Source organism: Hipposideros armiger, unplaced genomic scaffold (assembly GCF_001890085.2).
Source record: "Hipposideros armiger isolate ML-2016 unplaced genomic scaffold, ASM189008v1 scaffold_1335, whole genome shotgun sequence".
NCBI lineage: Eukaryota > Metazoa > Chordata > Mammalia > Chiroptera > Hipposideridae > Hipposideros > Hipposideros armiger.
This window is the reverse complement of record NW_017732685.1, coordinates 20,862-42,932: the sequence shown is the minus strand read 5'-3', so window position 1 is coordinate 42,932 and position 22,071 is coordinate 20,862. Positions and strand designations below refer to the sequence as shown.

The following is a 22,071-nucleotide window of genomic DNA, read 5'->3' as shown; positions in this document are numbered from 1 at the left end:
CTAGATCTCAGGGTAAGGAGAAGGGCGGGGCCGTGGCCTTGGCCCCAGAAGGCAAGATGAGGGTTAGCCATGTGGTCTTCCACACACATGGTGCCAACTGCCAGTCTTTCCACAGCTGCCCAGTGCCGCACTCCACCGTTTAGAAGGACCACAGGATCTCAGCCTTGTGACTCAGCCTAGCACAAAACGCATGTTTGGTAGACAAGTCAGCAATCCACAGCCTGCCTTAGCTCGGTGGGGAAAGGATCCCAGGGACTCGAGTAATAATATAGTCAAGTACTGTGTTAGATTTCTATAGGAGTGGCAGACTGAAAAATTAGCCATTACCATAAAATACCCAAATGCCGGATAAATTGTAATGAAGGTGCTTGTAACTACACTGCTGAGGTCACAGGTGAGAAAGTGTAGGAAATCCCCAAGAGCCAGGGGGAAATGGGTAAATTGAAATCACAGAGGTAGTTGAATACAAAAGAGGAAACTCTGCTTCCTGGGAGCAAAAGAAATTCTGAGAAGTCAGTTTGAGGGATTAGCTGCCTCTAGGGGAACCTGAGACGAAGCTTTGAGCCTATACAAGATGGAGAGACAAAACCGGGACCTCTCTGTGAAGCCAGGTCACTGATGGTGGCCTCAGTGAGAAGGCAAGCAGGGAAAACCTGCCTGTCTGCAAAGGGAACCAAGCAGAAAACCTCTCTTTCACTCTTTGCCCCTGCTTAAAGAGAAAAAGAAATCTGACCAGAGACTGTGCTCTTACATCTGCTCTCTCCTGGGGCTGAGGTTCAGATTTTCGTTACTCCAGTGGTCAAAGAATCCCTGGACTGAGAATTTAAGATGGTTCTAGGCTTGTAGTATCTCCTGGTGTCAGGCAGAAGCAAAACTGCAAATTCTCTAGAGCAAAATATCAAAATAATAATATTGCATCTCAACCAATTATAAACGGTCCAAAAAAATTACTAAACATCCAAGAAAAGGAGCCACTATGAGCAAATCAGTAGGAGCAATAAACAATTGATTTAGACCCCCTGGGGCTTCAGATACTATTATCAGATATAGAATATAAAATAACTGAAACCTCTAGAAAAAAAGGAGCAAACAGCACAAGACTAAAAATAACTAGGCAGACAGCCCTCCTGTGGCCCCTATTTGGGAGGGGGAAAGCAATCAAACTGTTAAACAAAAAGTAAAAATAAGCAGATTTGAAAATAGAATTCTGGAAATGACAACCATTGAAATAAATACGCAGTGCATATTGAGCCACAGATTCGATGAATCTGAAAATGAGTGAAGCATTACTATATGATTCTTTGTCATAGACAAAAAGAGGTGGAAAATAGGTTATTTTTTCTGGAAGGCAGGTTATGAGAGGAGAGCCCTTCCAAATTTTACCAAGTATGGATGGAGTCAAGGAGCCTGTTGACTCATGTTTAGCAATATAAAGGGAAATATGGGCCGACTGAGTGGTACGTTCGTCAGGAGTTGGCTTGAGATGCCAGCTCTGAGCAGCAGGGCCCGTTTCGATCCCACATTGAGGGCCAGTGACGTTGCGCCCTCTACAGCTAAGATGGTGAACAACAGCTCGACCTGGAGCTGGGCTACGGTGAGTTGCCGGCAATGGTGTAGGCTGCAGCGGGGCTGGCCAGCATCTGGCATGAGCTTTCATGAGCTGCCGTGACTGGCAGTCCAATGGCCGGCGAGCGATTGCCTTACCCAGGAAGAGCGCAATGATAATACCAACATGGACCAGTGAAGCGACATCCTCCACAACTAGACTGAAGAACAAAAAAAGGACAGCAACTTATCTGTTTCCTTTCCCTGATTCTCCAATGCTGTTCCCCTTCCCCAACTCCCCAATAAAAACCCTATATATATATATATATATATATATATATATATATATATATATATATATATATATATATGGAAATAACTGGCTTGAGGTGATGATACAATCTCAGAATAACCAAACATTCATCGATCTGAACCCATCTTGCCCAGCTGTGTTTGTAACTGCTGGAATTTCAGAGCGGTGAGTTGGATGTATCCTTTCCTCAGCCAGAGTTCTCCCTTTCAAGGGTTGGGGAAACCAAACAACAAACCACCCCGCCCCATTCCCCAGGATGGCTTCATTGCCTGGTGCTGCGCGCCCTCTTGTGGACATAGCCAGACTTGCTACCTTGGCCGCCTCCATCCACAAGCCGGATTCCTATCCAAGGCGCGCACACCCCTCAACTTTTGCCTTCCCCTCTGTACCAACATTTTCTGCCCCATGAGTTCATCTAACGTTCTCTGGGTGCCTCCTAGGAAGTTCCAGAAATGATCAGGCGTTGGCCCCACCACCACCTACCTTCCCAGGGCTGAGCCCTGGATAGCCCACACCAGAACCACCCTCCATCTCCTGCTGTGCTCCCATGGCTTTTCCTTGCCGCCCCATCTGCCATCTTGCAGCCCCGAAGCTTGGTCTCACTCCTTTTTTAATAGCTGCCACTGTCCCCCAACCCTGAGCTGGTTTCTGTTACCAGAGGATACCCGAGGTCTCCTTCAGCACTGTTCATTCTTGACAGTAAATACCTATTGGTACCAGGGAATAGATCCAGCTGTGTGGCCCAGAGAAAGGTACTTGCTCACTGAGCTTCTGTTTCTTCATCTCTAAATTGGAGAGGCTAATGGTGCCTGTACCACTGGGTTGTTGTGATCATCTGGCAGTCACCCTAGCACAGAGCCTCGCACCCAGGAAGCCTCTGCAAACAGAGGCCGCCATCACAACCTGCTTCTCTCTCTGCCACTATGCAATTTCCCTGAGGATTCATCTTTGTCCCGGCTTCCTGCCTGGAGCCTGGCGTCTTACTCAAGTAGTATTTGCTTTGAGAGTAACTTCGTGAAGGAGGCTCCCCTAATTCTCATTCCCTTTGTTATGCCCCATCAGCATCTGCGTCAAGGGCACTTGCTATGCATGTGTTTCCTATTGAGAGCTGGAGGCTAATGGCAGCCACCTCGACTGTTGCTGTCTCTCTAGCACCTGGCCTGGCACCGGGCCACTCCCCAGGACAGTGTGTGCAGGTGAGTCACGGGCACAGGTGGGAGGAAGGTGAGGGCAGGTGCGTGGAGTGGGTGAAAGGGTGGGGAGCGGCAGCTGGCGGAAGGATCCGGGAGCTGTCCCAGCTTTAGTACTCTGCCTGCCCTTGACCTGGGCACTGTCACCATCCCGGGACATTTCACCATCCCCAGCATCTGCCACAAAGCAAGTGCCCAGTGGCTGCTGATATGAGCTGAAGAGCCTCCAAGAGCAGGGTAGTGAGGGCAAGGATTGGGAAAAGTGACCCAGACCTGATGGATTTGACCCACCACTTACAGGCTAAGGGGGCATTCCTGTATGAGCAGGGGTGGCAGTGGGAAGGTTTTCATTTTTTGAGAGTTTGTTGCTGCTGTTTTTATGGAAGAAGCAGAAGGAATTAGAGCACAAGACAGAAAACACAATTATTTCGTCCTGGATGGGCTTCTTGAACAAGGACAGACACTGAAACCTCCTGGAGCCCTCCCAGACCTGTATGGCTCAGGTGCTGGCAGGACTTTACAGGAACTGCTAGGAGTCTGGGAAGTGGGGTGGTAGGAGGGCAGCCTGGCATAGTGCGGGCCAAGGAGCCACCAGGGAGCCCTGTGCTGGTTTTTTGGCCTGGGAAGCCAGGCCGGTAGGAGCAACTCTGTGTGACCCTGCAAGTCCGAAGTTCTGCAGGGATCACTGGGGGAAAACCTCAGGGAAGACCTGCCTGGAGTCCCAGACGAGGCTGTTCACCCTGAGCTGCTACATCTATCTTCCTGGCCATGCCCCAGGGCCAGCAAGGACCTGGCACCACCAGGGCTTACAGCAACATTGGTGAAATGTCACTCAGCCCACTAGTCACCCCTGGCTTAAAACCCACCACAGCTTCCTCAGGATAAGTGCCTCCACGGCTCTGCAGCCTCCCCGCCGTGGCCTCAGCCCACTGCTGGGCTTCCCTCAGTTCAATGCCAAGGTCTCCTCCCCCTCAGAGCCTGAAAGCTCCTGACCCCAACACCCTCCAGACCAGGCCAGAGGCCATCCTGTGCTCTTGTGGTGCTATGTGCCTCACCTTTAGAGCCCTTGTTCGTGTCAGTCACCTCCCTTGATGCCCCGTCCCTTCCCCACAAATGGCTCGAAGGAGGGTCCCATAGTGGCTGGACAGGCCATTGCTGTCCCAGAACTACTCCATGTCAGATGGCAGGGTGGTCTGGAAGGAGGTGAGGCAGGGCAGAGGGGATGGTTCTGTCTGGGGACACATCTTCTCACACAACCCAGCCACGCTATCTGGGATCCTGAGAAGGCTCTGTGCACACCCCATTGGCATGGTGGTGGGGGGCGTGAAACTAGAACCCCAAGCCAACTTTGGAGGTATTGATGGCAGAGACCATATCCACTCCCCTTTCCCAGGCAAGACCCCAGAACTAGGGTTTTGGGGGGATGATGAAGTTCCCACTATCTCCAGGCAGGGGGCTCGAGATGGGAACTGGTTGATTTCTGAAGAAAAGGCTTCCTGCCCTTGAGTCTGTGGTCCGAGATGCAAACCTGCGCCACGGCCTGGCTTTCTTGGCCAGTGAGAAAGAGAACATGACACCAGAGGTGACCACTGCCTTTATTGTCTTTGTGCTGGGGTCCCGGGCTGAGGTTCAGAGGTTATCTGGGGTAGCAGGTGACTCTTAGACCCAAATTATTGCTACTTGGCAAGGTCACCTTGGGGCTTCCCATAATGTCCTGAGTATGGGTGGGCATGGACATGCGAATGATATGCAAATGACATGCAAACCAACCCAGGATCTTCCAGATGTCTCTGGTGCAGCCACGGGTATAGGACGAGTCCGAAGCCTGCCAGCCCAGGAGGGTGACAGGGACACCCAAGTCCTTACCCCACACTGCAGATGGGTCCAGCCCAGCCTCAGAGGTCGAGGGTAAGGGTGGGGGGGTGGGGGTCCCTGAGCATCAGCCCTGGTTCTGCTGTTGGTTAAGGAAGAGCAGAAGCCTGGCCCCAAGACAGCAAGAAGAAAGCAGGGCACCCACTAGGCAGCCAGACAGCCCAAGGCCCACCAAGAGAGGGACGGGATCGGCCCTGGATCACACAGCAAGGCAGGGGCAGAGGAGACCAGAATCCAGGCCTCCTGAGCCAGGCAGAGGCCAGAGTGCCTCAGAAACCAAAGCTACAAACAATAAAAGACACTGATAACTAAAGAAACAGAAAGCAAGCAGCCCAGTCCCTGATCCCTGGGCTGAGAGACTCCACCAGCTGGTCTGGGAGGCCTCTGACAGCCAGGCCCCGGGTCTAGGAGCAGCAACGTCCTTGGTCTTGGTGCTGAATTGACTAGTCCAGAAGCTCCAGGAGGCAGGCAGGGCCCCAGGGTCCTTAGCGAATACAGGTCAAGCTCAGTTATTATTCATAATCCACCAGGAGGCTGGGGGTCAGAGGTTGGGTGTTAGAGGCCATCAGGGGCCCACTGCCCCTCTCCAGGTCCCAGGGCTACGGGGAGGGTCGGGGCTGCAGCACACCTGGGAAGAACACAGTGGTGAGGGTGTCTGGAGCCCGCAGGTGGTTGGTGAGTATGCGCTGGAAGGTCTTACTGCAGGAGGACTGCTGGTGCCTGGGGAGGGCAGAGGGGGGACTGAGGCTCAAGCTCGTCCCCTGAAGATCAAGACCACCTGGTTACGAGCTCCCCACTCCCACCCCAGTCCTGCTGCCTGGATTCAGATCCCAGGCCTTCCTCGTGCTGGCTCTGTGCCTGTTTTCTCCTCTGTGAAATGGGACAATAGTGTCTACTGTACTGGGATACCGTGAAGTTAACACACAGGTGCTTGGCATAGGGTGTGGCACCATGTTCAGTTTTTTACATATCATTTCATTTAGCTTATACGAGGGTCGAGCTGTTATTCCCAGTTTGGAAAGGAGGCCACTGGAGCTCAGAGGGAGTTAGGCAACTCTGCTGAGGTCACATGGCCAACGAGTAGGAGGGGATAATTTGAACCGAGGCCTGACTCACTGCAGGGCCTATACTCAATAAACATTAGCTGTTAGACCACCATTCTCATACCTTCTCCAGGAGTCTTCATCCTGCCAAAACTCGTACAGGGTGAAGGAGGCCTTGTCCAGCATCTTCTGGGCAGACACACTGTGAGGACAAAGAGATGGCCAGGCCAGGCCTGCTGCCACCACTGCCCACCCAGCCAGGGGTATCTGGTAGGAGCCCTGGCCCAGGACGCTCATCCCCCCACCTCGGCCAACCCACCAGGCAGCTAGGGACTCACTGCAGGCAGTGGCTCTGGGCCCCGGTGAATTCCATGTAGCAGCACAGGGCACGGTGGAAGTCCTGCAGGGCTTCCTCTTCCACCTGCACCTGCCTCTGGGCCACAAGGATGTGCTGGCAAGAGAGGGAGCCCAGTCAGCTGGGGTAGGGCAGGACATGGGTGAGGGACTGGCTGTGGCTTCCAGGAGGACCCCGCCCTGCTTGACTTGTACCCGACCCGGCCTACCCTGAGGTCGAGCTCCTGCCCCAACGTGGCCCCTCAACATCCCTGACTCTATCTGCCTCTTCCCAACGGCAAGGTCGCTGCCTTGATCCAGTCACTGTCCCTCTCTCCTGCAGTCTGTTACCACTTCTTACTGTCCCCTCCAGCCTCCGTCTACCCTAGCCCAGACCCAGCTTTCAGAAATGCAGATGAGGGAAACCGATGCCCAGAGAGGGGCAGTGATTTCTGCAGAGTCACAGAGCAAGGACCAGAACCCAGCACCTGTTGCCAGGCCTGGGGGATGAAGGCTGGGCCAGAGCTGGGAAAGGAGGTGTGTGAGCAAGGCAGAGGCCAGGTGGGTAGCTGGCCCTTTGAACCCCCTCACTTCATGCGTGAGCACCTCCTAACCCGATACCTAGCTGCCTGTGCCTCTCCCAGACTCACCGAGTCAGGCCCCTTGGTAAGGTCCTCTTCGTGCAGGGGTTCCAGCCGAGGGGCCTGTGAGGGACACAGCGTGTGGGCCAGGCTCCCCACATGTGCCTGTTGTGGGCAGGTTCCAGGAAGGTCTGTCCCATGGGGCACTGGCCACACTCACCTTGCATTCGAGCTGGTCGATGAGCTCCTGGAGGCGGTTGACCTGGAGCCGCCACTGCATCTCAGCCTCTGAGCTCCGCCCTGGGGATGGGGGCCATTGGGAGGAAGTCAGGCTGGGAGGTCTCTCAGGATGAACTGAGGGGCAATGCAGGAGCAGGCATCGGGGGCACTGGGGAATGCTGTGCCTGCTCTGGACCCTCCTCAGCCCCCCCACCCCACCACAGGCACACCTGTGTCAGAGGAGCCAAGAGACCAGGTGGGTGAACAACTGACGCTCCGCGAGGCCCTGCGCCCTGCCCGCCGGCTGCCATGGGGCCTGCTCTGCACCTCCACTCTCTCTTCATCTGACCTAAGGGAAGTAGAGGGTCTGTCCACTGCTGGCAGACCCACAGTCCAAGGACTGGGCCCCGGAAAAGGGTCAGGCCAGGATGGGGCAAGACAGGCTTCCTGGGACATTGAGGTCCCAGTCTCAAAGCCAGCTACCCTCTCAGCCCTTCTTGGCCTCCCATCCCCAGAACAAGAATTTGGGCTCCAGGCTGCTGAAACTACAGAATGTGATAAAAGCTGAGGGACTTGGAATGTGGAAATAATGAGCATTCATGAACTGGACCTGCAGGTTGCCAAGGCTCCTCACATACCGTGGGCCACGGGCCTGGGTCTCCAGGGTGTCTGATGCCCCCTCCAACGAGCTCTGTAGGGCTTGTAGCTGGCTAACTGTCTCCCGCAATAGGAAGCGTGTCACAAACTGGTCCACCTTGGAGGCCTGCTCATACTCCTGGGGGCAGAAACGGCATAGTCAGCATCTCTTGGCCCCAAGCATCTGTTTCTGAATGGGGAGCCATTCCCCTGCTCCCCCAACCCCTGTCCATCAGAGCAACAGTGACAGTATAAGGAGCAGAGGGCCTGCAGATCCGGCATAAGCAGGAAGACAGAGGAACTGGGAACAGGGCCTGGCCTCCCTTCCTGGGAAGTATGAGGTCAACTTACAGAAAGGCATCTGCCATTCTCTGGGTCCCAAGACCCCTTCCACATTGGGGTCACAACCTTCAGTCAGTGAGACCCCTGACAGTTAGACTGGTGGGGGGTGGGAGTGGGGGAGGTCACAGGACATCCAAAGACCAATGTTGACACCCACGGCAAAATGATGATGTGATGTGGCCCCATACCCACAAGCTGGCCACGTCTATATATGCATGCATTCATTAATTCACTCGTCCATGCAACAAACATTTACTGAGCTTCTTTTACTATTGGGCTGTCGGAAAAGTCATGACGTATTTTTTCTATGTTTTTTGTTGCAAAAATGCATCATGACTTTTCTGACAACCCAAGAGCAGGCACTGCAGACACACGCACACACCAGCACGGAGCCCAACCTATATCACCAGCCTCCCCCAACCCCTCGCAAGATGGGCAGAGAGACAGAGGCCAACCACATGCCAGGCCCTCAGGAGCCATGATCCAGGTGCCTGCCCTCCCTCTACAAGGGGCCTCAGAAGCACCATCCATCAAGGGCTTTGTCACCTGCCCATGACCTTCCTCGGTTCAGCCATCAGATGGCTTATGAACTGGGAGGCAAGGACAGAAGGGAAGCTGTGTCCTCTCATTCTCAAATATGCCAGGGGTTTCTGTCCAGTCTCTACACTTCTACCCCAGACTTCCTGGCTATGCTCTGAGCTCTCTAAAATCCTTAAGTACCCTTTTGGGTACTTAAGATGATTTATCCGTTTCTATTGCTTACAACCAAAGAACCCGGCTGACACAAGCACCCACTCGATGCCAGGCCCTTTTCCACGCAGAATTTCATTTAATCCTCATAACAACTTACAGGAACCATAATTGACCCCATTTTGTAGATAAGAAGAATGAGGCCTAGAGCAGTTGATTACCTTGGCCAAGGTCACACAACTAGTTAGTGGCAGAGCCACGATTCAAACCCAGGCCACAGGAATCCCTCTATTCATCACTAAGCACCTTACAAGTATCGCCTCATTTATGATCACTAGCCTCTTTTTACAGCTGAGAAACCAAGGCCAGAAGTCACAGAGTGAATGGAGCCAAGATTTGTCTGTGGGTTCTGGGAGGAGGAGCTCAGAACCTGGAGCTGATGAGGTCAATCCATGAGGTCACAATGTGGCCTCCCCAGGACAATGCCAGGGGAGGAGGCCCCTGGCCAGAGGGCAGGGCAAAGCAGCATGGGCAGTGGACCCCAGTGTTGACTAGCCCTGCCATGGGAAACAACAGTTCCCGCAAGAGGACCCAAGTGCCCAAGCAGGCTGTCAAGGAGAGGCCACCTGATATGGACAAGGCCAGAGGAAAACAGTTCTTCAGCCACCTGAAGCAGAAGCCAAACGTGAGTGCCAGGGGGTGAGGGGTAGGTAGGGATAAGGGGAATCTGGACAGGTGGGCAGGAGAGGATCCTGGGAGTCTAGGTCTTGTGGGCAGAAGTCCTGGGGACATGGATGAAGGCATTAGGGAACTCCTGAGGATGAGGGTCCTAGGAACACACCTGGGCGTGGATGGGGTCCTAAAAGCCCAGAAGGGAGAGGAAGGATTCCAGAAACCAGGAGGTGAATGAGACCTAGGAGTCAGGAGGGTGGGCAGGAAGGGATTCTCACAACCCAGATGGATGAGTGAAGGTCCCAGCATGGGGAATCAGCCCTGGTTGGTATCACTGGGGCTATGGGCACCAGGAGTTCCCTTATGCCCCTTTAGAGTCCCCAGCCTCAAAGCATGCTACTTTCCCCCCTCTTTAAGTGGGCAGAGGCCCTGGACCAGGACCAGGGTGGGTGAGGGTCCCAGCATCAAGGCTGGGAGGACAGGCAGGGATCCCATAAACGTGGACAGAGCGAGGTCCCAGGAGGTCAGCCTAAGTTGGGTGAGGGTTTCCACGGGAGGCGGGCTTCCCTGGGGATGGGGCAGGGTGGGAATCCTCTTCTTGGGCATGGTAGGATGGCAGAAGTCACGGAGACGTAGAGAGGGCAGTCTTGGGAGATAGGCTAGGGTGGGTGAGGTTTCCCGGGAGGAAGGTGGGGCACGCTGTTTCCCCTCACGCTGCTGTCCTACTCCCAGACCAAGATCGTGCTGCTGTTTCCCCTGGACAAGCGGCAGCAGCGAGTCGAGGTGGCGGAGGGCCCGGGCGTGCCACCCAGGCGGCCGAGCGAGGACGCGACGGGCGCCCAGGGGGGTTCCCCGGGGGTGACACCCATGATGAGAGGAGCAGGTGACGGCGCAGAGCGGCACGACAGCGCGCGCGAGAGAGAGATGAAGAAGATTCTGGTTCTGCTGTTGTTGCTGGACTCGCGACTGCAGGAGGAGGGGCACTGCGCGGCGGGCGGGGCCGGAGCAGGAGGCGGAGCCAAGGCCGCGCAGGGCTGGCAGCGACTCTATAAGCGCCTGGTGACCGAAAGCGAGACCCACAGCGAGGCTGACCTCGCCGCCGAGGAGCAGCCTCGCAACCGGTGCCGCTGTCCTCGCCCGCGGCCCTGAACGCCTGGCCCAGCCCCTCGGCCCCGGCCCAATAAAGAGTGCATAGCAACCCCAGCGCCTGCTAGCTCTATCTGAGGCATTGCGGTGCAAGAGCAAGACAGGGATGAACAGGCGAATTGAGGACAGAGCAAGGCCATGGTCTGGAGCCAAGGCTGGCTTTGCCTTCTCCTGTGACCCAAGCTCGGGGAACCCTGCCACACCGGAGGAAGGAGGCTGTTCCCCATCCCAATTCCAGGCCCAGGTCAGACCCTGCCAGGTCTGCAAGCCCAAGGGAGGTGAGCTTGGGCAAAGCCAGGCTTGACCACGCTAGGAGGGGCCTGCTTCCAGCAGAAGCATGGCATCTCCAAGAGTCCCCAGCCTTCACAAGTCCTTCTTAGGTAGAGGGAGGGTCCCAGGCAAACAGCCACCACCTTGGAGAACTGCAAGAGTCCTACCGTCAGCAGGATCGGGGCTTGAGACTAACATTCTGCATGTGAGAGCACCCAGGAGAGGCTGGGGTCCCTGGGCCTCTGACCCTGCTCTCATTCCTACCCCACTCTGGTTGGTAAGCCCCAAGGCACCTCAGTCACTTGTCTCCCAACCTACCCTGTCCCATCCCCCTCCCCACACTGCAGCCAAAGGCTTCTTCCAAACCACTTCTCTGTAGGGCAGTTCACTCTGCTCACTGGTTCTCCATTGCCCGTAGGGAAATGCCCAAACCTATTACTGCAATGTACAAGCCCCGCCCCCCAGCCTCAGTCTTACCCTCTAGGGCTTCTCAGTGAGTTCCACCTCACTCCTGCTCTGGTCATATTGCCACTTGTAGTCTCCAACTTGAGGCTCACCTCCCCAGTTCACCCATGAGAGGCCCAGCACATTTTCTGTGGGCATCTGCTGCTTTTCACTCTCAGGTCCCAAACCCAGCTCCAAACCCTAGAGCCTCCCCAGGCCTTCCAGCTTGTTTCCCACGGGAGACCAACCTTAGAATGACCCCTTGGGGAGTAGATGCAGCAGGTGAAGGTCCCAGCTCATTAAAGCCACAAGCCCAGCTTCTGCTGAAGATGCAGTTTTGTCACTGTCAACATAACATCTCCTCCACATCACCTGCATCAGGCTGGAGGTTGCATGACCCATAGCATCTCTTGCTGCCTATAAGAACTGACCCTGCCATACCATTCACTTGGTTACAATCAGTGTAACCATGTTTCTCACTGTGGCCGCACCTCCTGGTGATAAGCCATTGGCCCAATCTGGTCCTATTGGCCCCTCCGCTGGGACTGTAATTCAGGAGCTATAAGACTATTTTCTACACGCACATGCACAAGCTGAAGTCAGTCTTCAGAATAAAAATACAGTGTACAGCGAGTGCATATCCTGGGTTCCCCACAGCCCAGCAATCATCACCCTTACCCTTGGTATCCACAAGACATTCAAGATCCATGTAATAAAATCCCTATTTTAGCTTAAGCTCACCTGAGTGGGTCTTCAATTTGCAACCAAAATGGTCCTAAAGAGAATAACAAGACTCTGCAAAGACCAGAAGTGGCCTCTTTCTTGTGTGTGAAGATTACTACCTTTTGGAGAAGGAAAAACAAAAAAGAGCCCAGGAAGAGATTAGGAATTGCTTAGGGGTGCACAGTGAGTCAGCTTCAGAATTGCATCCAAACTCAGATGCACATGAGCCCATAGGTGTGGTCCCTCTGTGGGCTGCCTGGGCCCCTCAAGGCTAAGCACACAGATCCTCAGAGTGGCTCTAAATCTGTGATTATGAGCTTTTGTCTTCAGCATTGAGAGGGGAGGAGCCCCACATTTGGCCAGAGTACATCAGATAATCCAAAGTCATTTGGGGAAAGAATCAGATTGGTTGTACTGGGAAGTGGAAGCCAGACCCGATTGCCCAAATCACTGCCCTTGACCCTGCCTCAGGAGAGAGGATGAGTCCAGGGAGTCTTCATCCGGGCAGAGTGCTGCGGAAGCACAGCAAGTGCTGTGGACTGAGGTCACAATGAGTCCAAGTTCTTTTCCTGCATTCTCTGACCACCCTCTCCTACATCCACAACCAGAAACTACCTTAGGCCAAGCCCAGGTGAGAGGTCCAAGATGCTGCCTGGGGCTTAAGCACTGGGCTGGATTCCAGGATCCCCAAAGGGGGATATATTGCGGGATGACATTGCCTCAAGGCCCCTTCGTTCTCAAAGCTGCTCCTTGGAGGCTTCTTAGTATCTAAACGGATTTGGCTTGGCCCCTCTCATTCACCTCTATGAGGGCTGAGGGGGCTCAGAGAGAGGGTGGGGCCTAGTGCCAGAGGTGCACCAGTAACCGTGGGAGCGGAGACTGACACTTGAACCAGAGGCCGGTCCTCAGGTCTTGGGGTTGGAGCCAAGAGCTAAAAAGAGACATCCACTCTGGCCAGAAGGACGGAACCTCAAGACCAGAGGGCAGAACCAAGAATTGAGAACGTCATCTAGTCCATCAAAGCAGGGATTCAGGCCCAAGGGGCAGAGCCAAGAACTGAAAGGCGGGCTTCTATCTAGGTCAGCTGGGATGGAGCCTCCGGCCTGGGTGCCACGAAGCCTCGCGGGGCGGGCCCAAGCCCTGAAGGTGGCGTCAGCGTCGGGGAGCCGCAGGGTCTGCAAGCCGCCCTCACTGAGCCGCCTCGCGGTGGTGGTGGATCAAGGATCCGGCTTCACCAAAGCGGGCTTCGCGGGCGAGGACCAGCCACGCCTGGTGCTGAAGAGCTCCAGCCTGGTGCCCAGCTGGGATCGGCCCGTGCTACCTGGGGCACCAGGCTGCGAGCTGGCGGGCGGCGTGGCGCGGGCGCATCCCATCAAGCACGGTGTGGTGGTGGACTGGGAAGCGCTAGAGGGCCTGTGGGAGCGCTTGCTGGTAGGCGGCCTGCGGGTGTGCCCAGAGCAGTGGCCCATACTGGTGAGCGACTCGCCATCGGCGCCACCCTCGAGCCGCGAGAGGGTGGCTGAGCTGCTCTTCGAGGCCCTGCAAGTGCCTGCGTGCCATATGGCCAGCACTGCGTTGTTGGCACTCTGCTCCACCGGCGCGTTCAGCGGGCTGGCGGTGGAGGCGGGTGCAGGCGTGTGCCATGCCACGCCCATCTATGCAGGCCACTCGTGGCAAAAGGCCACCTTCCGGCTGGATGTGGCAGGCACCACCCTGTCGCGCTACCTGCGGGACCTGCTGGTGGCAGCGTGCCCCAATCTACTGCTGCAGACCCTGCCCCGAAAGGCCATCACACAGCTCAAGAAGCGCTGCTGCTATGTGTCGCTGGACTTTGAGGGTGACCTCCATAACCCTGCCCGCCACCATCCGGCCAGTTTCTACTTAGGCAATAGGTGCTCTGTCTGTCTCAGCAGCGAGCGATTCTGCTGTCCGGAACCCATCTTCCGGCCTAGTCTGCTAGGCCAGTCTGAGCCAGGACTGCCCACACTGGCCTTCCAGGCACTGCAAAGGGTGCCTGCAACACTAAGGACACGGCTGGCTGACACCGTGGTGCTGGCTGGTGGCTCCACGCTTTTCCCTGGCTTCACTGAGCGCCTGAAGATGGAGCTGGAAGCCCAGTGCCAGCGGCATGGCTATGGGGCGTTGCAGCCGTGCCTGGTGGCCAAGCCTGGGCGTGGCACAGCAGTGTGGACAGGTGGCTCCATGGTGGCCTCATTGCACTCCTTCCAACGCCACTGGATGACCCGGGCCCTGTACCAGGAGTATGGTTCCAGGCTGGTGCACGAAGTGTTCAACTGAGTCATGTTGGACTAGAGGGGGGTGGTACCAGGGGTGGTGCCACCAGGGGGCTGTAGAGGCAGAGGCTTGGTGGGCTGAGCTGAAGTTCTATTAGAGGCATAGAGTGCCAGATAAAAATCTCAAGTGATTGGAGCTGGCAGAGTCACCGTGTGGTGATTTCTGGGCCATGAGGAGGTGGTCTGGTCCCCCAGGGCCCTCACTTTGACCTGCAGTCTGCATTCCCCCTAACCAGTGCCAGCTCAGAAAATACCAGTCCAGCTGCCCATGACCAGGGCCGTTTCCATGGCAATAAGGAAGTCGATGCCCACACTTGTATCCAGGCCACAGATATGGAAGTCACCACAACACACCAACCCCTCATCATGTGCTATTCCCATCCCACGTCAGGCCCAAAGGGGTGACCCTTGGAAAAGTTACTTAATCCCATGTGAAAGCCACCAGAGGGGAAGCACTGTCCACAGCTGATCATCAGACTAGCTGAGGGCCTCAGTTTCCCCTTGTGTAAAAAGTGAGGTCAGGCACAATTCCAGGCTTGCTCACTGCTCCCTCCCCACCCCCTGATTAAGAGCTATGGGACAAAGGGAGGTGGAGACCTTAAAAGGAACACATAAAAAAGAGGGGTGGCTTGTGGGTTCTTTGAAGTCACCATACCAGGGCCTGGAGCCCTGGCGGTGAGCACTATTTATGCTTGTGCACACGTGCACACACACACGTGGGTGCATACGTGCCTGCCTACTCCCTCACATCCTCAGGCCAGTCTACCAGGCTCTGCACACCAGCATGGGCCTGTGGATACATGTGCAAGCATGCCCCACCCCCAGCTCATCCCTGCTGGGCTTGATATCCCATAATAGTAAGGTCTGGCCAATAATAAAAACAGCAGCTCCAGGCATTAAGCACCTACTATGTGCCAGGCGTAGTTCTGGGTGCTAGGGATAGAGAAGAAGACAAACAAAAATTGCTGCCTTCATTCTCATTTAATTGTCACAACCAATGCATGGAGGCAGGCTCTATTTTTATCCCCAGTTTGTAGATGAGGAAATAGGCCCAGGGAAGTAAAGGTACACAGACAGGAAGTAGGAGAGCCAGGATTTGAACCCAGGCCTCTAGCTCCACAGCCCTGAGCCATGACAATAAAGGCTCCCCCAGCACAACAGACACCTCCTGCCCTCATTTTGAGCCCCCCACCATCAGCTCCTCCACTCACCAGCTTAGTGGTGTCCATGGCCGTGAGCACTGCACGGTTCAGCGACTCCAGCGCAGCCAGCACAGGCCGGTAGACACCCAGGTGTTTTGAAAAGTAGTCTGTGGGCACAGAAGGTCCTTGACGGTTCCCACTGCCCACCACCACTCACCATCACCACCCATCTACCCAACCTGGAATTCCTCAGCAACCAACCAGGCCTCATATCTTGAACCCAGCCCATCCTCCATTAAGAGACCAGCAACAGCCCCTCATTGCAGCCACCTGCCCAGGGGTCCCAGGAGACAAGGGCTCCCATGGGCCTACTCACCACACAGTTTCTCTGTTTCCAAATTGCTGCGGGGAAAAGAGAAGGCACCCTTAAGATCCTCAGACTTGAGCCTGGTGAACTGGGACTTTGAAACAGACGTTTGTCCCCACTTCCTGCCCAGCTCAGCCTGACAAGGAGGCGACTCCTGCCTCTACCCCAGGTTAAGTTGCTCAGTGCACAGAGGCAGGGTGGGGGACCAAGGGCACTATTATCGCCCCATCCAACACTCTCTGAGGGCAAAAACTCAGACTCACTCTTGGCCTCCATGGAGGTTTCAGGCTAGGGAAGATAGATGTGGATACAGGCCAGGGAGGAGTGGTCGGAGCTGGGAAGGGAAAGCCAGGGCAAGGCAAGTCCAGAGAAGGCTGGGTATTCCTTGGTAGGTCAGGGAAGGGCTGCCTGAAGGGCAAGGAATGTGATTAGTGTCATGTGGGTGGTGGGTGGTAGCACTGCAGACCAAGGGTCCAGCCCAGGCCTCAGAATGGGAGGAGGGAGACGCGGGAGCCAACCACGAGTCTGGAATTTATTCTAAGGAGATGAGGGAGGAAGGGAAGTGAGCGGGAGGGACAGCTGTGTATGTGTGTGCACCCATGTGAGGAAGCATGGGGACGAAAGCATACAAACGCGTGCTAAGGCCTGTAGAGGTGGGCGCGCACGTGGGGAGGTGTGTGCATGTTCATGCACCTGCATCCATGGGTGGAAGCGGGTGGGGCCCAGCTGTCCCCAGGCATCCTCTGGTCTCTGCTGGGAACAGGAATGGGGGCACCTGTGGGCTGAACCATGATGTGTGGTGACTCAGGCTTGGCTATTTTGGGGTCCCAGCTCAAAGCAGTGATGGGCAAGGCTGGAGACAGGGAGGGAGCGAGTGGGCGGGAAAAAGTTGGTACCGAGCCCTGGCACCCACCCCTCTCCCTACCATCACCACTCCTACCCCTCCACTCCCTACCTCCCCATTCTCCATAAGGAACCAAAGTAGCAGGGCACACAGTGGGGTTGGGACAACCTGGCCTCACATCTACCCACGGCTCTTTCATCCCCGTCTCATACTCACTCAGTAGAATGACCGTCAATGCCGCTGAACAGCTCCCACAGCTCCCTGGGGCTGAGAACCCCATCGGCAAAGTAATTCTGGAATTCCTCAAATGAGAGTTTACCATCATCTGGGGAAGAGGGGTATGGAGTAGAGTTGGTATACCTGACCCCTGGCTGCACCCTTGCCACCAGGTCCAAGCCCCCCGAAGGCCTCACAGCATCTCACAACCACCCAGCCAGATGGAATGGGATTCTGTTCTTGATGGAGGGCCTGGCTGTTGGAGAAAAAAAGGGCTGGGGCCCCCAGAGGTAACCACTTAAGGCAACAGGGCCCACTTTGCAGGCACCCAAAGGGCAGGACAGTGCACACATGGCATTAAGTAGGGACTTAATAAATTAATAAATGTTTGTCAAATGAAGAAACAAATGAACAACAGCCTGGGACACACAGCCAAATCATAGCAGGGCCTAGACATCACTTGATGTCTAGGACTTGGGGGCTGAGTGTTTTCCCCACATGCTGGCCAGCCTGGCTCCAGGGTGTAGGGAGTGTTGGTGCTGTGATTCCAGGCCCTTCATAAAGATGCCATAGGGAGGGCTGGCCGAGTGGCTCAGTTGGTTAAGAGCTCGCTCAAGAGTTTGAGCTCTGAGCAACAGCGGTTCGATTCCTGGCCCAAGCTGAGCTGCCGTTGAGCTGCCAACAGGTGGCAGGATGGCTCAGCTAAAAAAATTAAAAATAAAAATAAATCAATAAATAAAAGCCATAGGGAGGCAGATGAGACCTTTCTAAGGGTTGGGGCCTCTGTAAGAAGCAATAGGCTGGCTCTGGAGGGAATGACCCTCCTGTCACAAGGGGCATGTAGCAAAAGCTGACAGCACTTGAGTGGGATGACCAAAGATACTGGGGATCTGGCCTGTAAGGTCTCTAAGCAGATGGGGCAGAGGGAGTGGACAAAATGCTCTGATCCAAATGACACCATGTGTCCTGATCAATGCGTTGGGACAAATGGTCCCCACCAATTTAAAAAGACCCAAGGAGAAGGGCCAAGGGGTGGGGACATGATCCTGTCTCAAGGAGGCTGAAACACAAAAGGGTCTGAAGACTTCAGATGAAAGTGAGGTCAAGGCTGCCTGGCTGCCTCAGCTTAGACCCTTAACTGGCCAATCATGGCACAGGGTCCTGCTCTGGGTCATCAATGGGCAGTAAACTGCTTTGGAGGTCTCCTAAGGGTTCCTGCTTTAGCTTTCAAGACTGCCCAGGACCCAGGGCAGGAGGAGTTGATTCCCTAGAGCCAGTTTTATCCTGCCCAGGTCTTCCCTGGGTCCAGATGATTGGTCATATAGAAAGTTACTGAGCTCTCTACAACTCTTAAGAGTAAAATCCCCACAAGGCCTCGTTTCCATTAGCCCACCCTTCCCAGCCCCTCACACAGGGAGCCTGGGAACAAAGCATCACATAGACCTGGGTTCAAGGCCCACCACTTAAAGGCTGTGTGGCCTCAGTCAACCTGCTTCACCTCTCTGGGTCTCTGCTCCTTTGTCTGTGAAATGGAGTGAAGAACTCAAGGTCATACATGGGAAGGCACCCCCACCATTGTGCCAGGGCACTGTGTGAAAGTAAGTCCTCACCTCCAACTTCTGGCCAAACCATATTCCCTCCACTTTCCATCCCGCTAAACTTGACTCAAAAAAGCACTTCCTCTGGGAAGGATGCCTTGATTGATTCTCTTGATTTGGGTCCCCCCAAGATTTTTCTTCCATTCTAGATTGTTCCCCCAAACCCTCCCCTGAGCCTCCATGATGTCCCCCACATTTCCCCCCACTGTGGGACCCAGGGCAAGCCACACTCACCATTCTTGTCTGCTCTGCGGAAAACCTAGAGGACAAAGGCGTACGGATAGGAGCTGTGAGTAAGGCCTGGGAGGCAAGAGATCCCCACCCAACTCAACAGGGCCCCAGCTGGCCAGCCTGCCCCCTGCCTCGTCTTTCCTCCTGCCCAGCTCAACTCTGCAGGAGCTTTTCCAACAAGGGAAGCACAGGAAGAACACACAGCGGGACCCGCTGCTTGCTCACTTCTCCTGTGGGGCCTGGACTCATGGGTGGTGCTCCAAGCCAGCTCCCTGCACCCCCATCTCCTACACCCAGAGTCCATCCCAAGTTCTGTCTGATGCATCAACTCTTGGCAAAGTCCTAGCTTGAGAAAGGTGGGAGATGGGCCAAGATGCGGCCTGAGGAACCTGGGCACATGTCCCAGACCTGAACCTTCAATTTTTCTGTGTGGCCATGGTCCATCCTAGACTCTGCCTGCTCTGGGCTATTTCCCTGTGTGCTTATTGAAGACCCTGAAACGCAGGCAGGGACCAGTCCTTCCTTAGCAGGTGCTTCAGTTTTCCCACTCGCACATGAGGGAGCAGGCTGGGGTTAATCCTTCCAGGGCTTGGGCTTCCTAGGAGGCTGACTCAATGTGTGTGTGTGTGTGTATATATATGTGTGTGTGTGTACACAAGGGGGAGTGAGGGTGGCAGAAAGCAAGGATGGACGGATTTTATTTACAGAGAAGCAGAGGTGAAGCACAAGAGACAGAAACAGAATAGCAGTCAAGACACGGTCCTGCCTCTCCCAGGGACCAGAGATTCCCAATTCACCCAAAGCAACCCAGCAAATGAGAGACCAGTCGGCCCGGCAAGGAGGGGCAGGCCAAAGGCTAGACAGAGAGCCCTCATCAGCTCCAGCTTTTGAATGCCATTTCCCTATGGCTGTTTTCTCAGGGTTGGTGAGGCTCAAGGATGAATCTAACTACTAGCCAGAAGCCTGACTCAGAGGTCTGCCACTGGCATGAGGTCCAGCAGCCCTATGTGGCCTGGCTGGAGCAGATGGAATTAGTGGGGAGTACTAAGCTGGGAATGAGGACACCTGGTTCCACACTCTTGCGTGTCCCTGCCTCCATGTGTAATTTCAGATATACTCCTAATTAACCCCGTAGGCATTAGGCATTGGTTTTTCCATCTGGGAAACAGGAGGGTCAGGTCCTTTCCAGCCAGGACTGTGGTCAAGGTGCTGAGTCACTGGGGGCAGTGGCGAGGGGGCAAGAGTACAGCCTTTCACACTGGCAGGAACCTCTGGGAGTGGGGGCCTGACAGGACCAGGTAGGGGCTGAGCACTGGGGTGAAAGGTGGGTTAAGGGGCTCAGGGCAGTGACCGAGGCCCTGCTAGACTGCTTATTCTAGTGCCCATGCGGACTGAAGGGCCACCTACCACCCACAGGAGGGGTGTAGACCACAGAGGATGGCTGTGGACAGCCCTGACCAACTGTGGGACCCCCACGGCCCCTGGGTCAGGTCTAAAGGACCCTGGGGTCAGCACTGGGTCTTATGGTCTTACTCTTCCAGGCCCTTTACCTGGATCAGCCCAGCCTGGGGCTGCCAGGGGGTACAGCAACTGCTTCTGTGATCGTGTTGATGTTCCCACCCCACCAGACACAAAGATGGGGTTGGTTTGGGGGCGTGGGGCACAAGGGCAGTGATACTGAACTAGAGACGAGAGAGAAGGAAAGACAGAACGGGACACAAAGGCAGCGAGATACAGGGAGATATGGAAACAGCAGGGTCAGAGATATAGTGAGACAGAGACGGGGCCCCAAACAGATCTGGAAAGGGAAAGACTGGCAGAGAAAGAGACACAACGATGGGGACAGGGGGAGACAGTGAGAGCCCAGCGAGACGCAAGGAGAGGGAAGACCTAGAGAGACGCCGCGAGACGACCCCACGGCCGGAGAGCTGATGCCCCCAACCCGCTGCACACTCACATCCTGGAAGAGCGCGTGTCCGGCGGGCCCAGTGGCCGGCGCTGGGAGCAGGGGCGCAGGCGGCTGGATCAGGCATACGGTGAGCAGCCCTGCGCACGCCATGGTGCCGCCACCCGCTCGGCTCAAGATGGGTTGAGGATCCCGGCTCTGGACGCCGCCGCTAGGGACTCGGAACTGGGAGGGGGATGCCTGCCCATTGGCGCCGGCGCTGACGCCCAGGGCCCCGCCCCGTGGCCCCGCCCCTTGCCTAGACTGGCCTCAGATGCCTCTCCCGGGCCTCTCAGGCCCGTGGCGCCACCCAGCCAGGCCTGGGCCTTCTGCAAGCCCCTCTCCAGGGCCTCCGTTTCCTCATCTGGAAAAGCGGAACAAACTCCAGCCTGTAGATGTGTAAGAGCTGCACTATGGAGACCTCTAACATCCTTCACCTCTGCTGTTGTCACCAGAGACTGGAGGAATGGCCACTGCAGAGTAAGGAACCATGCAAGGAATAATTTCCAGATAACTGGCTACTGGCTGAGTAAATGACCATCAACTCGGTAGTACTACACAGCCAGGAACAGAGATGCTGCCCATGCCCAACAAATTGCAGCATGTAACACCTGTGGGTAAAACCTACAAGTGCCTTCACCTGAGCCTCTGAATCCTCTTCTGCAAAATGGGGGTAAGACTCCATCGGATTGTTGTGAGGATTCACTGACTATAAAGGGATTAAGATAGGCACTCAGAGAAAGCCCACCTAAAACAGGTTCGTGTGGACCCCTCCCAGTCCATCCTTCCCTCTGCCATTCTGGTCCCCTCTTCAACCCATCCTCCACACAGAAGCCAAAGGGAGCTTTTGAAAAATGTGCCCCTCCGAAGACTCACCGGTGAGTCCTTGCCCCTTAAACCCCAAGACTGAACTCCACTCTGGCCCTCACCTCAGGATTCCAGCCACACTGGTTTCTCAGGTCCTCTGTGCCTTGCTCCCTCCTGCCTGAGGGTCTCCGCCTATACTGCCCTCTCTGCATGGTGTGTTCATGTTCTCCTTCCCAGCTAATGACTACCTTACAGCTCTCAGTTCAAGCACCACCTCTTTCAGGAAGCCTTCCCTGATTTGGGGAGTCTCCTCCAGCAGACCCTTGAAAGCCCTATGAGGGAACACATGTCTCCAGAATCTGAAAGATCCTGACACAGAATCGGTCAGTTATTATCTGCTGCATGTTTACAAATGCCCAGAAACACCTGGGAGGAACATAGCAACCTGATCAGTGGCCTCTCTGGGGCTGAGGAAAGGAGGGGAGTTCACATATTACTTTATTGTATCAGTTTTTAAGCTAGGACAAACATGGTAATGAAGCCTACCTTTCTTGGGGCTGTGAAGCTTAAATGAAATGAAATCAAGTAGGGACAGGAAGAAGGGAAGT

At 55.2% G+C, this 22,071-nt stretch overlaps 3 protein-coding genes across 4 annotated transcripts; 2 read left to right on the top strand and 1 right to left on the bottom strand.

The window, feature by feature from the left end:
• Positions 1 to 4,624: 4,624 nt before the first annotated feature.
• Positions 4,625 to 22,062, bottom strand: NECAB3 (N-terminal EF-hand calcium binding protein 3). Of its 2 annotated transcripts, none has more exons than XM_019633524.1 (13): positions 20,669 to 22,062; positions 18,715 to 18,739; positions 16,883 to 16,991; positions 15,832 to 15,857; positions 15,525 to 15,622; positions 7,735 to 7,871; positions 7,327 to 7,445; positions 7,098 to 7,177; positions 6,947 to 7,000; positions 6,302 to 6,414; positions 6,088 to 6,165; positions 5,549 to 5,640; positions 4,625 to 5,454 (listed from the first exon to the last, which is right to left on the bottom strand). In XM_019633524.1, exons 1-13 carry the CDS (start codon positions 20,768 to 20,770, stop codon positions 5,426 to 5,428), a joined length of 1,062 nt encoding a protein of 353 aa, XP_019489069.1. In that variant the 5' UTR covers positions 20,771 to 22,062; the 3' UTR covers positions 4,625 to 5,425. The 2 variants fall into 2 exon arrangements, with proteins under 2 accessions (XP_019489069.1, XP_019489068.1); XM_019633523.1 differs by having other exon boundaries at positions 4,625 to 5,404.
• On the top strand, positions 8,420 to 13,080 carry CUNH20orf144 (chromosome unknown C20orf144 homolog). The gene is made up of 2 exons (XM_019633525.1): positions 8,420 to 9,449; positions 10,169 to 13,080. Exons 1-2 carry the CDS (start codon positions 9,204 to 9,206, stop codon positions 10,583 to 10,585), a joined length of 663 nt encoding a protein of 220 aa, XP_019489070.1. The 5' UTR covers positions 8,420 to 9,203; the 3' UTR covers positions 10,586 to 13,080.
• Positions 13,094 to 15,518, top strand: ACTL10 (actin like 10). Its single transcript, XM_019633522.1, has one exon. The coding sequence runs from the start codon at positions 13,109 to 13,111 to the stop codon at positions 14,315 to 14,317; it is 1,209 nt and encodes a 402-aa protein (XP_019489067.1). The 5' UTR covers positions 13,094 to 13,108; the 3' UTR covers positions 14,318 to 15,518.
• Positions 22,063 to 22,071: the final 9 nt, after the last annotated feature.

Excerpts from the sequence above, each read along its gene's own strand:
- ACTL10 (XM_019633522.1), top strand. The coding sequence starts at position 13,109 with ATGGAGCCTCCGGCCTGGGTGCCACGAAGCCTCGCGGGGCGGGCCCAA.
- CUNH20orf144 (XM_019633525.1), top strand. The coding sequence starts at position 9,204 with ATGAGGTCAATCCATGAGGTCACAATGTGGCCTCCCCAGGACAATGCC. Across the intron at positions 9,450-10,168 it reads ACCTGAAGCAGAAGCCAAAC|ACCAAGATCGTGCTGCTGTT; the intron begins GTGAGTGCCAGG and ends TCCTACTCCCAG.
- NECAB3 (XM_019633523.1), bottom strand. The coding sequence starts at position 20,770 with ATGGCGTGCGCAGGGCTGCTCACCGTATGCCTGATCCAGCCGCCTGCG. Across the intron at positions 16,992-18,714 it reads CCGCAGAGCAGACAAGAATG|ATGATGGTAAACTCTCATTT; the intron begins GTGAGTGTGGCT and ends CCTCTTCCCCAG. Across the intron at positions 7,178-7,326 it reads TCTTGGCTCCTCTGACACAG|GGCGGAGCTCAGAGGCTGAG; the intron begins GTGTGCCTGTGG and ends CCCCATCCCCAG.